General features: G+C 45.5%; 1 protein-coding gene across 1 annotated transcript in view; it reads right to left on the bottom strand.

Annotated features, from left to right (window-relative positions):
* The window catches only part of TM9SF2 (transmembrane 9 superfamily member 2), a 77,537-nt gene that overhangs the window by 52,875 nt on the left and 9,480 nt on the right, over window positions 1-15,182 (bottom strand). The window contains exon 2 of the mRNA XM_077297068.1: window positions 8,901-8,968. Within this exon, the coding sequence (XP_077153183.1) occupies window positions 8,901-8,968 (68 nt within the window). The remainder of the gene's footprint in view (window positions 1-8,900; window positions 8,969-15,182) is intronic.

Below are 15,182 nucleotides of genomic sequence, written 5' to 3'. Positions count from 1 at the left end.
CAGCGATCGGCATCGTTGTCTGTATCGCTGCAGCGTCGCTTAGTGTGAAGCTACCTTTACTGATGAGGGGCAACAACCCGAAAAATGTGTCTGCAAACAGATTAGAGTTTGGAATTTCTTTTAAGTCATATGGCAAGGCTTGTTAACCCCTTAGTGACCAGACCCATTTTTACAATTCTGACCACTGTCACTTTATGAGGTTATAACTCTGGAACGCGTCAAAGGATCCCGGTGATTCTGACAATGTTTTTTCGTGACACATTGTACTTCAGGTTAGTGGTAAAATGTGTTCGATTTGACCTCCGTTTATTTATGAAAAAAAAAACAAATTTGACAAATTTTGAAACTTTTCAAACTTAATTTTTCTAAAAACTGCACCCCTCAAGGTGCGCAAAAGCACATTCACCCTTCAGGTGCTTCACGAGAACTAAAGCAATGTGGAAGGAACAAATGAACATGCACTTTTTTTTATTTTCACAAGGGTTATCAGGAGAAAATTTGTTGGGCAATTTCTCCTGAGTACGCCAATAACCCATATGTGGGGGTAAACCACTGTTTGGGTGCACGGCAGGGCTCAGAAGGGAGGGAGCACCATTTGACTTTTTGAACGCAAAATTGGCTGAAATCAATGGTGGCGCCATGTCGTGTTTGGAGACCTCCTGACATACCTAAACCGTGGAAACCCCCAATTCTCTCTCCAATCCCAACACAACCTCAGCCTTGACCCCTGCACCAGCGCAAAAATGGAAATACTTTTTTTATTTTATTATTTTTACCTCACTAAGGGGTGATAAGGGGGGGGGTTTATTTACTATTTTATCATTTTCATTGTATAATAATAATAATAATTTGAATAATTACAATGAAAAACATATGATATAGACAAAAAAAAGGGTAATGTCAGTGCAAGGTCCAAGGAAGATCTCCAAAGCACATTTCGAGTATGCTTTTTCAAGGGGTGTGAAAGCATACGTGAAACAAGCTTTGGGGATTCTTCCCTGGACCTTGCACTGACACCATCATGAGTAGGCTCTGTATATGAAGTATTACATCTGTGTACATACCACTCCTCATCTAGGTATAATGCTGTATACGATACCTAATCAGGTGATTATTCAGCTGAAACTTGGACACCGAGTGAGGCTGCTTTTAGGGTGTTCACTATTAGCATTTTGTTATATTTCTTACTATTGATTGACCCACCTCCTGCTACCTTCTTAACCCATTCATGACCTATAGGTACATCATAGGTCGTGTCCAGGCATTGGATATGGACTCCGGCACATGACAGCTGATTTGATCAGCTGTCATGTGTTCCTAACAGCCACGGCTGGAATCTCTATCCACTCGCAGCTGTTAACATGTTAAATGCCACTGTCAATCTCTGACAGCGACATTTAACTCGCGCTTACAGGAAGCGTATCACAAACCCCGCTCATCGGTACCTGTCACATGATCGTGAGGAGCCCATGGGTTGGTATGATTCCCCTATGCTTGACATTGCAGATCTATGAACGCCAGTCCGTGACAGGCATTCATAGGAAATGATGATTCCTGCTATTGCAAGACTGCAGCTATAAGTCAACTGGGGGGGAGGGACTACTAAAGTTCATAAAAAAAAGAGAAAGGTTTTAAAGGTTAAAAAAATTATATAAAGTGGGTACGGAAAGTATTCAGTCCCCTTTAAATTTTTCACTGTTTCATTGCAGCCATTTGGTAAACTCAAAAAAGTTCATTTTGTTCTCATTAATGTACACTCTGCACACCATCTTGACTGAAAAAAAACCAAACGTAGAAGTTTTTGCAAATTTATTAAAAAAGAAAAACTGAAATATCACATGGTCATAAGTATTCAGACCCTTTGCTCAGACACTCATAGTTAAGTCACATGCTGTCCATTTCCTTGTGATCCTCCATGAGATGGTTCTACACCTTCATTGGAGTCCAGCTGTGCTTAATTAAACTGACAGGACTTGATTTGGAAAGGCACACACCTGTCTATATAAGACCTCACAGCTCACAGTGCATGTCAGACCAAATGAGAATCATGAGGTCAAAGGAACTGGCCAAGGAGCTCAGAGACAGAATTGAGGCAAGGCACAGTTCTGGCCAAGATTAAAAATTTCTGCAGTACTCAAGGTTCCGAAGAGCATGGTGGCATCCATAATCCTTAGGCTGCTTTCACACTAGCGTCGGTAAGGGGCCGTCGCGCTGCGTCGGCCCGACGTACCGACGCATACTGTGAAGAAAATGCCCAACGTTGGCAGCGGAAGCAGTCTTAAGACGCTTCCGCTGCTTCATTGTAAGTTCCGGGGAGGAGGGGGCGGAGTTTCAGCCGTGAATGTGCGGTCGAAAATGGTAGTCCCGACGCACAAAAAACGTTACATGTAACTTTTTTTGTGGCTGCGGTGTGCCAAAACACGACGCAACCGTTGCACGACGGTTGCAACGTGTCGCAATGCGTCGCTAATAAAAGTCTATGGAGAAAAAACGCATCCTGCAGACAACTTTGCAGGATGCGTTTTTTCTCCACAACGACGCATTGCGACGTGCAGTGCACGACGTTAGTGTGAAAGTAGCCTTAAATGGAAGAAGTTTGGGACCACCAGAAGTCTTCCTAGACCTGGCCGTCCAGCCAAACTGAGCAATCGTGGGAGAAGAGCCTTGGTGAGAGAGGTAAAGAAAATGAGTTACCCATGTTTGCAACTGCTGGGATGTTTTTTGATCTTCAAGAGGCAACCTCTTGTGTTTATATTTTTGTCTAGAATATCTGTTTTTAATTGTAATTGACTATTCAAATAAAATATTGTATCTTAATCTTGCAGATATAGTACTCCAGTGTGTGACTTTCATAGATATAATACCTGTAAAGTGCAGTTTGAATGATGGGGGTGCCTGGACCTTAAGACTATGTTCACACGTTGCGTTTTTGATGCATTTTTGGTCCCGCAGGCAAAACCTGCTCTCTTGGCAGTAAGAAACTTGCTGAAAAAAAAAGCAAGTTTTGCATAGTTTTTGTTGATTTTTTTTTTAGTGTGGTTTTGTCATGGTACATTTATCTCTTGTTCACACTGCACCAAAAATAAAAACCATTATTTTCAGCTTTAAAGAAGTTGTCCACTACTATAACTTTTTTTTTTTTTTTTTTAATAAATCTTGCTATTATGTGCCACTGAAAACATCTACTGTGTTTATTTTAGCAATATTACCTTTTATCATGCTGTAGCAGCACATCTTTAGTGTGGATTCAGCTCTCATGGGGTTAATCGACAACTTCCTTTCTCCTGACTTACTGTGCTCTAATACTACAAGTTCCATGATGCATTGCACTCGCCTGTAACTCTGCACCTGGCACACCCACTCCAAAACACACCCCAACCCCTCCCTCCTCTCCCCCCTCTATCTTCAAAAAGATTTGTGATGTCATTTCTGTCCAACCTCCTCTTTTACATTTGTCCAACCCACACTCCATTACAGATAGATAGATAGATAGATAGATAGATAGATAGATAGATAGATAGATAGATAGATAGATAGATAGATACAGATATAAATATGTCTATGTCTATTCCCATTCCCATAGATATGTCCATATCCTTGTTTCTAAACCCCTTCACCCCTGGAGCTTTTTTTTTTTCGTTTATCGCTCCCCTTCTATCCAGAGCCATAATTTTTCCGTCAATACGGCCATGTGAGGGCTTATCTTTTGCGGGACAAGTTCTACTTTTGAAGGACACCATTGGTTTTACCATGTCGTGTAACAGAAAATGTGAAAAAAAAAATTCAAAGTGCAATGAAATTGCAAAAAAAGTGCAATCCGACACTAGTTTTTTGCTTGGCTTTTTTGCTAGGTTCACTAAATGCTAAGGCTGTGTGCACACGTTGCGGATCTGATTGCACATCCGCAGCGTTTTTTGCCGCACTGAATTGCATCAAATCCGCAGTGTAGTGCACAACCAATGTAAGTCTATGGGAGCCGCAGAATTGTGCACATGCTGAGGAAAGTCACACCGAAACGCAGCTTTTTTTTCTCACAGCATGTCACTTCTTTTGTGCCGAACTGCAGCGTTTCTGCACCTTTAGACTTTCATTGAGTTGGGCACATCCGCAGCAAAACCGCAGATGTAAAAAAGATCTGCAGTTTAGATGCGGCTGTGGGTCCGAGAAACGCTGCAGCTCGGGAGGATGGAAGTGTGTGGGCGGTGACGGTGTGCGTGTATGTGTGGGCGGGCGGGGTCTGCGGGCTGTTCGGATGTGTGCGGCGCTGTGCGGGACTGTTCAGGTATGTGCGGGACTGTGTTTTGTGTGTGCAGGACTGTTCGGATGTGTGCGGCGCTGTGCGGGACTGTTCGTGTGTGTGCGGGGCTGTGCGGGGGGTCTTTTGGGGTGTGTGTGCAGGCATCATCCGATGGGACTACAAGTACGCAGCATCCAATCTGCAGCTCATTCGGATGTAATCTGGACAGTGGACACACACCCTACGCTATCTATACATCTATCAATAGATATATCTATCCAGACATCTACAGATAGATATATGAATAGATAGATGTATGCATCTATAGATCTATCTATATGTAGATCTGTCTATCCATTTCATCTATCATCTATCTGTCTATCTGTGTGTTTAATGGAGTGTGGGTTGGACAAATGTAGAAGAGGAGGTCGGACAATAATGACACAAATATTTTTTTTTTTGTTCAATAATACATCTTTATTTAGCTTTCAAAAATGCACCAAAACGCCTAAAAACTGCGCAAAAACCGCAGCAAAAGCGAATTAAAAACTGCATCAAAACCGTGCAAAAAACTGCATAAAAAAACTCATCAAAACTGAAAAAAACACCGCATCAAAACTGTACCAAAAACTGCATCAAAACCGCACCAAAATTGCATCAACACTGCACCAAAACCGCACCAACACTGCAAAACTGCACCAGGTTTTGATGCAGTTTTTGGTGCAGTTTTGATGCAGTTTTTGGTGCAGTTTTGATGCTTTTTTTGGTGCGGTTTATGAGCGGTTTTAATGCCGTTTTTGGAAAAAAGTAAATAAACGGAAAATATGCATGATTTGAATGGAAACATGCATGAAAAAACGGACTCCAAGGCCGGATTCATCATTTCACAGCTCAGTTTCATACATATTTTTGCCGGATCCGTCGCTGTGCGTTTTTTCGCCAGATAGAAAAAACGTTCCTCTGTATGTGTTTTCCATCCAGCGGAAACAGCTTTTTTGACGGATCTGGCAAAAAACGGATGAAACGTGTGGCCATCAGGCGCAATCCGGCGCTAATACAACTCTATGAGAAAAAAACGGATCCGGCGGAAAAAAATGGATCCGTTTTTTTCAAAACTCACCGGAATGTGCCTCACGGCAAAAACCAGATGTGTGAAAGCAGCCAAATATATGGATAGAAACATCTATGTATCTATAGATATATCTATCTATAAATATATGTATTGATAGATATATCCATAGATATATAATAGAAAAGCCGATGTTTCTAAGGCCTCTTTCACACTAGCATTGTGCACTGCACGTCGCAATGCGTCGTTGTGGAGAAAAAACACATCCTGCAAAGTTGTCTGCAGGATGCGTTTTTTCTCCATAGACTTATTAGCGACGCAGTGCCACACGTCGCAACCGTCATGCGACGGTTGCGCCGTGATTTGGCGCACCGCCGGCACAAAAAAAGTTACATGTAACTTTTTTTGTGCGTCTAGTCCGCCATTTTCGACCGCGTATGCGCGGGCGAAACTCAGCCCCCTCCTCCCCGGTCCTTGCAATGGGGCAGCGGAAGCGTCTTAAGACTGCTTCCGCTGCCCACGTCAGGCATTTTAGTCACAGTATGCGTCGGTACGTCGGGCCGACGCAGCGCGACGGCCCCTTACCGACGCTAGTGTGAAAGTAGCCTAAGGCCACTTTCACACTTGTGTTTTTAGCAATCCGTCTTTTTGGGAAAAAAAACGGATCCTGCAAATGTGATCGCAGGATGCGTTTTTACCCCATAGACTTTTATTAGTGACGGATCGCGACGGATGGCCACACGTTGCGTCCGTCGTGCAACGGATGCGTCGTGTTTTGGCGGACCGTTGGCACGAAAAAACGTTCAAGTGAACGTTTTTTTGTCCGTCGCGTCCGCCATTTTCTACCGCGCATGCGCGGCCAAAACTCCGCCCCCTCCTCCCCGGACTTCAGAATGGGCAGCGGATGCGTTGAAAAACTGCATCCGCTGCCCACGACGTGCACAAATTTCACAATGTGCATCAGTACGTCGGCCCGACGCATAGCGATGGACCCATACTGACGCAAGTGTGAAAGAGGCCTTAATGAGCGTTTAATTTAATAAAAAACGGAAAAAACCGGCGTGGGCTCCCGCGAAATTTTCTGCGCCAGAGGGGGAAAGCCGACGGCCAATATTTGTAGCCTGCTATGAATATCAGCCCGCAGCTGTCTGCGTAGCCTTTACTGGCTATTAAAATAGGGGGACCCCCCCAAAAAAAATGACGTAGGGTCCCCCTATATTTTATAGCCAGAAAGGCTACGCAGATATTCATAGCCTAGAGAGGGGCCATGGATATTGGTCCCCCCCCGGCTACAAATACAAGTCCGCAGCCGCCCTGGAAATGGTGCATCTGTAAGATGCGCCAATTCCAGCACTTAGCCCCTCTCTTCCCACTCCCGTGTAGCGGTGGGATATGGGGTAATAATGGGTTAATGTCACCTTGCTATTGTAAGGTGACATTAAGCCGGGTTAATAACGGAGAGGCGTCAATAAGACGCCTATCCATTACTAATCTAATATTAATAAAGGGTTAATAAAACACACACATTAGGAAAAAAGTATTTTAATATTCTTCATTTCACCATACTTACCATATTTCAGAGCCTGCAAAAAACGTAAAATAAACCGCATACTACCTGTCCGCCGTAATCCAATTAATAACGAGTGTCCCACGACAATCTCCCCTATAGAACAGTGACATCGGGTGATGTCACTGCTCTATAGGACCCTCAGTGACACACTGACAGGAGACAATGGCTCCTGCAGTGCACCACTGAGAGGTTACCTTAGGACAAATCTCACTTTATGGCAATTGCTGCCTGTGAAAATTTCTCAACAGCAATGGCATAAAGTGAGACTAGGGACTATTTTCTCACAGGGGCAGAGGAATACATTGTGGGGAATACATTGTGGAAGGATACCTTCCTCCCCTCATTGTGTTCCTGGAGCCCCTGGAGAGCAGTCGCATCAGCAGATGCTCCTGCTCTCCACGGGAGATCGTCGAGGGACACTCGTTTTAATTGGATTTCTGCAGATCAGGGAGTATATTGGTTGTTTATTATTTTAATATTTTTTACAGATGACAATGGCTTCGGGGAACAAAGTGACAAGTGATGGTGAGTATGTACTCTATGTTATATGTACTGTATGTATGTTGTATATATGTACGTACTGTATGTGGCATGTTTCATGTCGCATGTCACATGTTGCATGTCGTCGCATGTCACATGTTGCATGTCGTCGCATGTCACATGTTGCATGTCGTCGCATGTCACATGTTGCATGTCGTCGCATGGTGCATGTCGCATGTCGTCGCATGGTGCATGTCATATGTTGAATGTCGCATGTCGTTGCATGGTGCATGTCGCATGTCGACGCATGGTGCATGTCGACGCATGGTGAATGTCGACGCATGGTGAATGTCGACGCATGGTGAATGTCGACGCATGGTGAATGTCGACGCATGGTGAGTGTCGACGCATGGTGCGTGTCGACGCATGGTGCATGTCGACGCATGGTGCATGTCGACGCATGGTGCATGTCGACGCATGGTGCATGTCGACGCATGGTATTGCATGTCGTATGTTGCATGTTGTCACGTTGCATGTTGTTACATGTCACATGGTGTGTGTTGTATGTACGTACTGTATATGTGCATTTCTTTTTTTTTTTTTTTTTTACATTCGACACATTAGCCGGATGATGGGACTAATACTGTCCCATCATTGGCTAATGTGTCACTCACTGTCACTGTAGCAGGCAGAGCCCGATGGGACTTGTAGTCCCATCGGACAATGCCTGCACACAGAGAGAGAGACACAAACATACCCCAAAGACCACCCCCCCAGCAGACCCAGCACATACCGGCGCCGGACCCCACATACCGGCACCGGCACGCAGAGCCCCCGCGCCGGCACGCAGACACCGGCGCCGGCACGCAGAGCCCCGGCACGCAGAGCCTCAGCATGCAGACACCGGCGCCGGGACACAGACACCGGCACAATCATCCCCCGCCCGCCCCCAGCACAGCCCCGCAGGCAGCCCCCAGCCCCACCCACAGCCCAGTCACTCTTGATGAGTGACTGCTCTGACTGTGCGGCTGGGACATGCCTGCTGCTGACGTCACGTCAATTTCCAGAGTCTGGAAATTGACGTGACGTCGGCGGAAATAAGCGGTGGCTGCAGCCTGGGGGTCACGTGACCCGGACTCAGCCGCTGCTATAGCGCCACTCACAGGCGAAAACGGCAACAGAAGGTATTTGCACAATTCATCAGGGGCCACGGGGGGATACATTGGGAGGTTAATTGAAAGTAGTGGACAACCCCTTTAAGACCCAAACTGATCACTGATTTATCACCAACCTCTGGAGAGGAAATACTGTACACTCCTTCATGGCTCAATCACTTTAATTTGGGAGAAAATTAAAAGGCCCAGGCGCCCCAAGTACAAGTCTGTATTTAGAGCTGGAGCAACAATATTAATTAACATGTAAAAATACACAAAAAAAGGAAAACTGAAAGATGTAAAAAAAGCAAAACATAAAAACACGAAATCAATGAGTAAATGAGAATATAAGAAAATCACTGATGCCAGTTTATAGACAGGGAAACTTACGCAGCATATTCATAAGGGAGCACCGATTCTACGGAGTCAAGTCTGTTCACAAACAGCTCAATGTCGGACTGGAAGAAATGGAAACTGCGATTAGTAGGAAATATGAAATGCACACAGCACATTGTAAACCTATGCAATTTAGATGCTCAAAAAACATTGGCACATACATATGACAAAGTGCAGACTGTGGAATATATTCACTGTAAAATCCCACACTCCATTCATTGGTATACTGCCCACAGTATCAGTCGTACATGCATCCAGCACAAATTAGATTGCATAGAGCAGCACGTCAACCTGTTATATATTTTGGGATCCACCTCTTTATCATGCGTCCAAATGTATTCAGGCCGTGCCCCACCAGACAGACTGCTGCAGCTTGTGCTGAGTAACACGAGATCCCAACAGCAAGAGGGACACTGCGGAGCTGTCAAATTACATGGGCAGAGATTGGGTTTAGCTCATGATTGCCACAGAATTCATGAGCTCTGACTGTCCAGCTTGCCTTTCAAAGAGGAATAGAAAGTAAATAGTAACACATGTATAAAAAAACACCAAAGGGTACTTAGCATTTTTGATCAAAAAAGCATAAAAGCCATCCCACTGCATCAAGGTGAACCAAATCAGGCTAGTCCTGAAGTTTAGCAACTCGCCTTGTTATATGCCATCAGGCCTCAAAATAAATGGGGGGCAGAACAGGACCTCTGTCTGACTGTTTAACACCTGCCTGTGGGAAGCGGAGCAGATAATGGTGTACAGGCCAAGAGGAAGGTACAACACCTGCCTGTGGGAAGCGGAGCAGATAATGGTGTACAGGCCAAGAGGAAGGTACAACACCTGCCTGTGGGAAGCGGAGCAGATAATGGTGTATAGGCCAAGAGGAAGGTACAACACCTGCCTGTGGGAAGCGGGGTAGATAATGGTGTACAGGCCAAGAGGAAGGTACAACACCTGCCTGTGGGAAGCGGAGCAGATAATGGTGTATAGGCCAAGAGGAAGGTACAACACCTGCCTGTGGGAAGCGGGGTAGATAATGGTGTACAGGCCAAGAGGAAGGTACAACACCTGCCTGTGGGAAGCGGAGCAGATAATGGTGTATAGGCCAAGAGGAAGGTACAACACCTGCCTGTGGGAAGCGGAGCAGATAATGGTGTATAGGCCAAGAGGAAGGTACAACACCTGCCTGTGGGAAGCGGGGTAGATAATGGTGTACAGGCCGAGAGGAAGGTACAACACCTGCCTGTGGGAAGCGGAGCAGATAATGGTGTATAGGCCAAGAGGAAGGTACAACACCTGCCTGTGGGAAGCGGAGCAGATAATGGTGTACAGGCCAAGAGGAAGGTACAACACCTGCCTGTGGGAAGCGGAGCAGATAATGGTGTACAGGCCAAGAGGAAGGTACAACACCTGCCTGTGGGAAGCGGAGCAGATAATGGTGTACAGGCCAAGAGGAAGGTACAACACCTGCCTGTGGGAAGCGGAGCAGATAATGGTGTACAGGCCAAGAGGAAGGTACAACACCTGCCTGTGGGAAGCGGAGCACATAATGGTGTATAGGCCGAGAGGTAGGTACAACACCTGCCTGTGGGAAGCGGGGTAGATAATGGTGTACAGGCTGAGAGGTAGGTACAACACTTGCCTGTGGGAAGCGGAGCAGATAATGGTGTATAGGCCGAGAGGTAGGTACAACACCTGCCTGTGGTAAGCGGAGTAGATAATCGTGTACAGGCCAAGGGGGATACCCCCACCCAAAAGTACTGAACACAAGAAACTAACGCAAAATCAAAAGAAGGGCCAGAACACCTGTTGGTATACGTGTAATATGCAGGTGCACATGTATGCTGTGGCCATTAAACATTTTTTATTGTGTGTGTGTGTTACTATTTACTGTACTTACTACTGCAGTGGGCCTAAGCATTATGGTTTTTTCTAGGCTATATTTGTCTGTTAATGGCCACAGTGTACTTGTGCACCTGCATATTAGCCTTATACTAGGAGGTGTGCCGGCCCTTGTCTTTGGTATTGCTTTAGTTTCTTGTGCTCAGTACATTTGGGTGGGAGTATCCCCCTTGGCCTGTACACAGTTATCTGCTCGGTTTCTAATAAGCAGGTGTTAACACAGTCAGGCCCAGATCCTGCTCTGTCCCCATCTATTTTGAGGCCTGTGGGCACATAGCAAGATGAATTACTAGAGTTAGGGACCATCCTAATTAGGCACACTTTTTTGGGAATATATACTGTATGCACTAAAACCAGCTGCCTCTAAAGAGATCATGATAACAATACATGTCACTAAAGCACTGCTTTACCCCTATACTGAGGGACCTGATACCAAATGAGGTTATGTCTGCCACTGCAGAATACCCCCTTTAACTTGAACAACTTTCCCTGATGAACCCCCTAAACAGGGGAGGAAACGCGTTGGGAAGAGAAAGGGAGACATATTTTCCAGGGTGGCTATATTTGTCAAGGGCATCACAAAAACAGGCTCATATTTGGGTACTGCCCTTTTGAGGGCGGGAGTCTTTTGCACAGGGCACGACAGGGAGAGTAGGCCCTAGTGGATTCCCCCCCCCCCCATGCATCTCTTGCTCCCCATATTGCAAAAACCTCACGGATCCTGAGAATACAGGAATTTTCAGCAGATCGAGAAGCGACAATTGGGTGAGATTGTGCCATTTATTTAATGCACTGTTAATCATGAGCACTAGTAATATTGAGTGTTTTTTAAAAGTTTTTTTCTTTTAGGTATACTGAAGTTGAGTGCCGGGTTTATTACATTGTTCCGCAAGATTAATAACCCAGTCTATGAATATGATGCGGTGATTCCGCATGTGTTCAATGAACACATCCGGAATCACCGCGCGTACAACAGGAGGCAGCGCTTTGGGTGGAGTGGGGTTTCCGCTGCATCCAAAGTGGAGGAATTCCTTTACTTGGAGACATAGCCTTAAACTATGTTCGAGTCACCACGGCTGCATGTCTCAAGGCTGTTTGACAGCCGCAATACATGCAGGGATTGCTAACAAACAGGCTGTAAACCAGCCGTGAGACATGAAGCCACAGCGACTCGAACATGGCATTCGAGCACACCGAAGACACTATCAGCACACGAATATGGATAACACCTTATCCGAGCACGCTCACTCATCAGTAATGAGCAGATATCTTTCCTTTGCAAATTTCTATTACAAGAATGGACATTCATTTCAATCATCTTGTCTCTGAGGAGAGTGAAAATCTGCATAGACACATAGGGGTTACTAGCGTAGAGACCATTACTTGTTTTTATTCTAGGTCATTATTTCTTTGGTTTTGCCTCAGTTTCTTGTACTCTTGTAGCCCTTCTTGTTTGTGCACCTTTATCTACTCCGCTACCCACAGTCAGGTCCAGCTGGCATAGCGAGGTGAGAGAGTGTAGGGACCATCCTGAGTGGGTATGCCGTATTGCGGTGGGATGGCTTTTTTGATTAAAAAAAAAAAAAAAAAGTCAAGCACCCCATGTGTTACCCATTTACATGGTTTTTATTCTAGACTAGATTTGCATATCACAGTTGTAGCACGGTGGATGAAATGCCGTGGAATCTCATCCCCGCTCCACAGAAAAACTCTAATGTAAATTAACCAGCACTGTAGATGTGACACACGCAGAAATTTCACCATCATCAACAACCAGAGGGGTTCTTGGCACAACAGAAAAAAAAAAATCTATATGCACACATGCTTAGTGCATCTCCTGCAGTTCAGGATTGATTTTACGCACCCCTGTGTATCAAGTGGCCTAGATTATGCGTATTGACTCATGGTCCCAGTGACAGCACTCTTAAGGTACCTTCACATTTAGGGACGCTGCAGCGATACAGACAACGATGCCGATCGATGCAGCGTCGCTGTTTAGTCGCTGTGTGGTCGCTGGAGAGCTGTCACACAGACGGCTCTCCAGCGACCAACGATGCCGAAGTCCCCTGGTAACCAGGGTAAACATGTAAAAAAAAAAAACACATACTCACATTCCGGTGCCCGGCGTCCGCTTCCCTGCACTCCTCCTGCATCCTGTGTCAGCGCCGAACATCTCCGGCATCTCCCACAGAGCAGAGCGGTGACGTCACCGCTCTGCTTTACGGCCGGCACTTACACAGGATGCAGGAGGAGTGCAGGGAAGCGGACGCTGGGCACCGGAATGTGAGTGTTTTTTTTTTTACGTTTACGCTGGTAACCAGGGTAAACATCGGGTTACTAAGCGCGGCCCTGCGCTTAGTAACCCGATGTTTACCCTGGTTACCAGTGAAGACATCGCTGGATCGGTGTCACACACACCGATCCAGCGATGTCTACGGGAGATCCAGCAACAAAATAAAGTTCTGGACTTTCTTCTCCGACCAACGATATCACAGCAGGATCCTGATCGCTGCTGCGTGTCAAACACAACGATATCGCTAGCCAGGACGCTGCAACGTCACGGATCGCTAGCGATATCGTTTAGTGTGAAGGTACCTTTAGGCAGGGTGGGGGAATGATGCATCATCCATGTTGTACAGATGTGCAGTATCACAGATGTCAACCTGCTGCCCTGCTTAAAAGAAATGTGTCAGCAGGTTTTTGTCACGTAACCTAAGTAGCATGACGTAGGGACGGAGACTCTGATTCCAATGATGTGTCACTTCCTAGGCAGCTTTTGTAGGTTCAATAAAATCAGAATTCTATCATCAGAAGATACACTAGAGAACTAGCTTTCTTGTGCCATGTAACTCCATCCCACCAGTGATTGACAGCTTACTGCCTATGCACAGTGTACACAGGAGGCTGCCAATCATGGGTGTGGGTGGGAGTTATACAGGGCTCAACATTTAGGGCTGTGGAAGCGCATGTAGCGCGAAACAGCTGTCATCCCTGCACACCATGATCTCCCTGTCCGTGTCCATGTCCTAATAAAGACTTTTTATAGCATCGGGAATGGTGAGTGCTGATCACTTTTTTTCTCTCTCTTTTTTTTTTTTTTTTTTTTTCTCTGGCTCAACATTTAGGGTATGTGCACACGTTGCGGATTTGCTGTGGATCTGCAGCGTTTTTTGCGATGCAGAAACGCTGCAGATCCGCAATCGATTTACAGTACAATGAAAATCAATGAGAAAAAAAAAGCTATGCACATGGTGCGGAAAATTCAGTGCAAAACGCTGCAGATTAAAAGAAGTAGCATATCACTTCTTTTTTGCGGATCTGCAGCGTTTTAGTACCCATTCCATTATAGAAATGTACTACAGTGCGCAGGCGCCAGGAAAGATCAGGAAAGCCCGATGCCTGCGCACTGCAGTACTTTGCTCTGCCCTCAACAGGACAAAGTACGCCTGTGCCGGAGCCGCAGTGAGAAGACAAGAAAAGGACGTAATCGTAAGAAGATGGGAGGCCCCGGACTGCAGCGGGACCGCCCCCTGGGTGAGTATAATCTAACCTCTTTTTCTCATATTTCAGGATACATCGGGGGCTTATCTACAGCATTACAGAATGCTGTAGATAAGCCCCTGATGCCGGTGGGCTTAGCTCACCTTCGATTTTGGGGGTGACAGGTTCCCTTTAACCCCTTCACCCCCGGAGCTTTTTCCGTTTTTCCATTTTCGTTTTTCGCTCCCCTCCTTCCCAGAGCCATAACTTTTTTATTTTTCCGTCAATTTGGCCATGTGAGGGCTTATTTTTTGCGGGACGAGTTGTATTTTTGAACGACATCATTGGTTTTAGCATGTCGTGTACTAGAAAACGGGAAAAAAATTCCAAGTGCAGTGAAATTGCAAAAAAAGTGCAATCCCACACTTGTTTTTTGCTTGCCTATTTTGCTAGGTTCACTAAATGCTAAAACTGACCTGCCATTATGATTCTCCAGGTCACTACGAGTTTATAGACACCTAACATGACTAGGTTATTTTTCACCTAAGTGGTGAAAAAAAATTCCAAACTTTGCAAAAAACAAAACAAAACAAAATTGCGCCATTTTCCGATACTCGTAGCGTCTCCATTTTTCGTGATCTGGGGTCAGGTGAGGGCTTATTTTTTGCGTGCCGAGCTGGCGTTTTTAATGATAGCATTTTGGTGTAGATACGTTCTTTTGATCGCCCGTTATTGCATTTTAATGCAATGTCGTGGCGACCAAAAAAACGTAAATCTGGCGTTTCGAATTTTTTTCTCATTACGCCATTTAGCGATCAGGTTAATGCTTTTTTTTTATTGATAGATCGGGCGATTCTGAACGCGGCGATACCAAATATGTGTAGGTTGGGTTTTTTTTTTATT

This window comes from Ranitomeya variabilis, chromosome 3, assembly GCF_051348905.1.
Source record: "Ranitomeya variabilis isolate aRanVar5 chromosome 3, aRanVar5.hap1, whole genome shotgun sequence".
Lineage (NCBI taxonomy): Eukaryota > Metazoa > Chordata > Amphibia > Anura > Dendrobatidae > Ranitomeya > Ranitomeya variabilis.
Note: the sequence above shows the minus strand (reverse complement) of the source record. Positions and strands in the feature narration are given on the sequence as shown.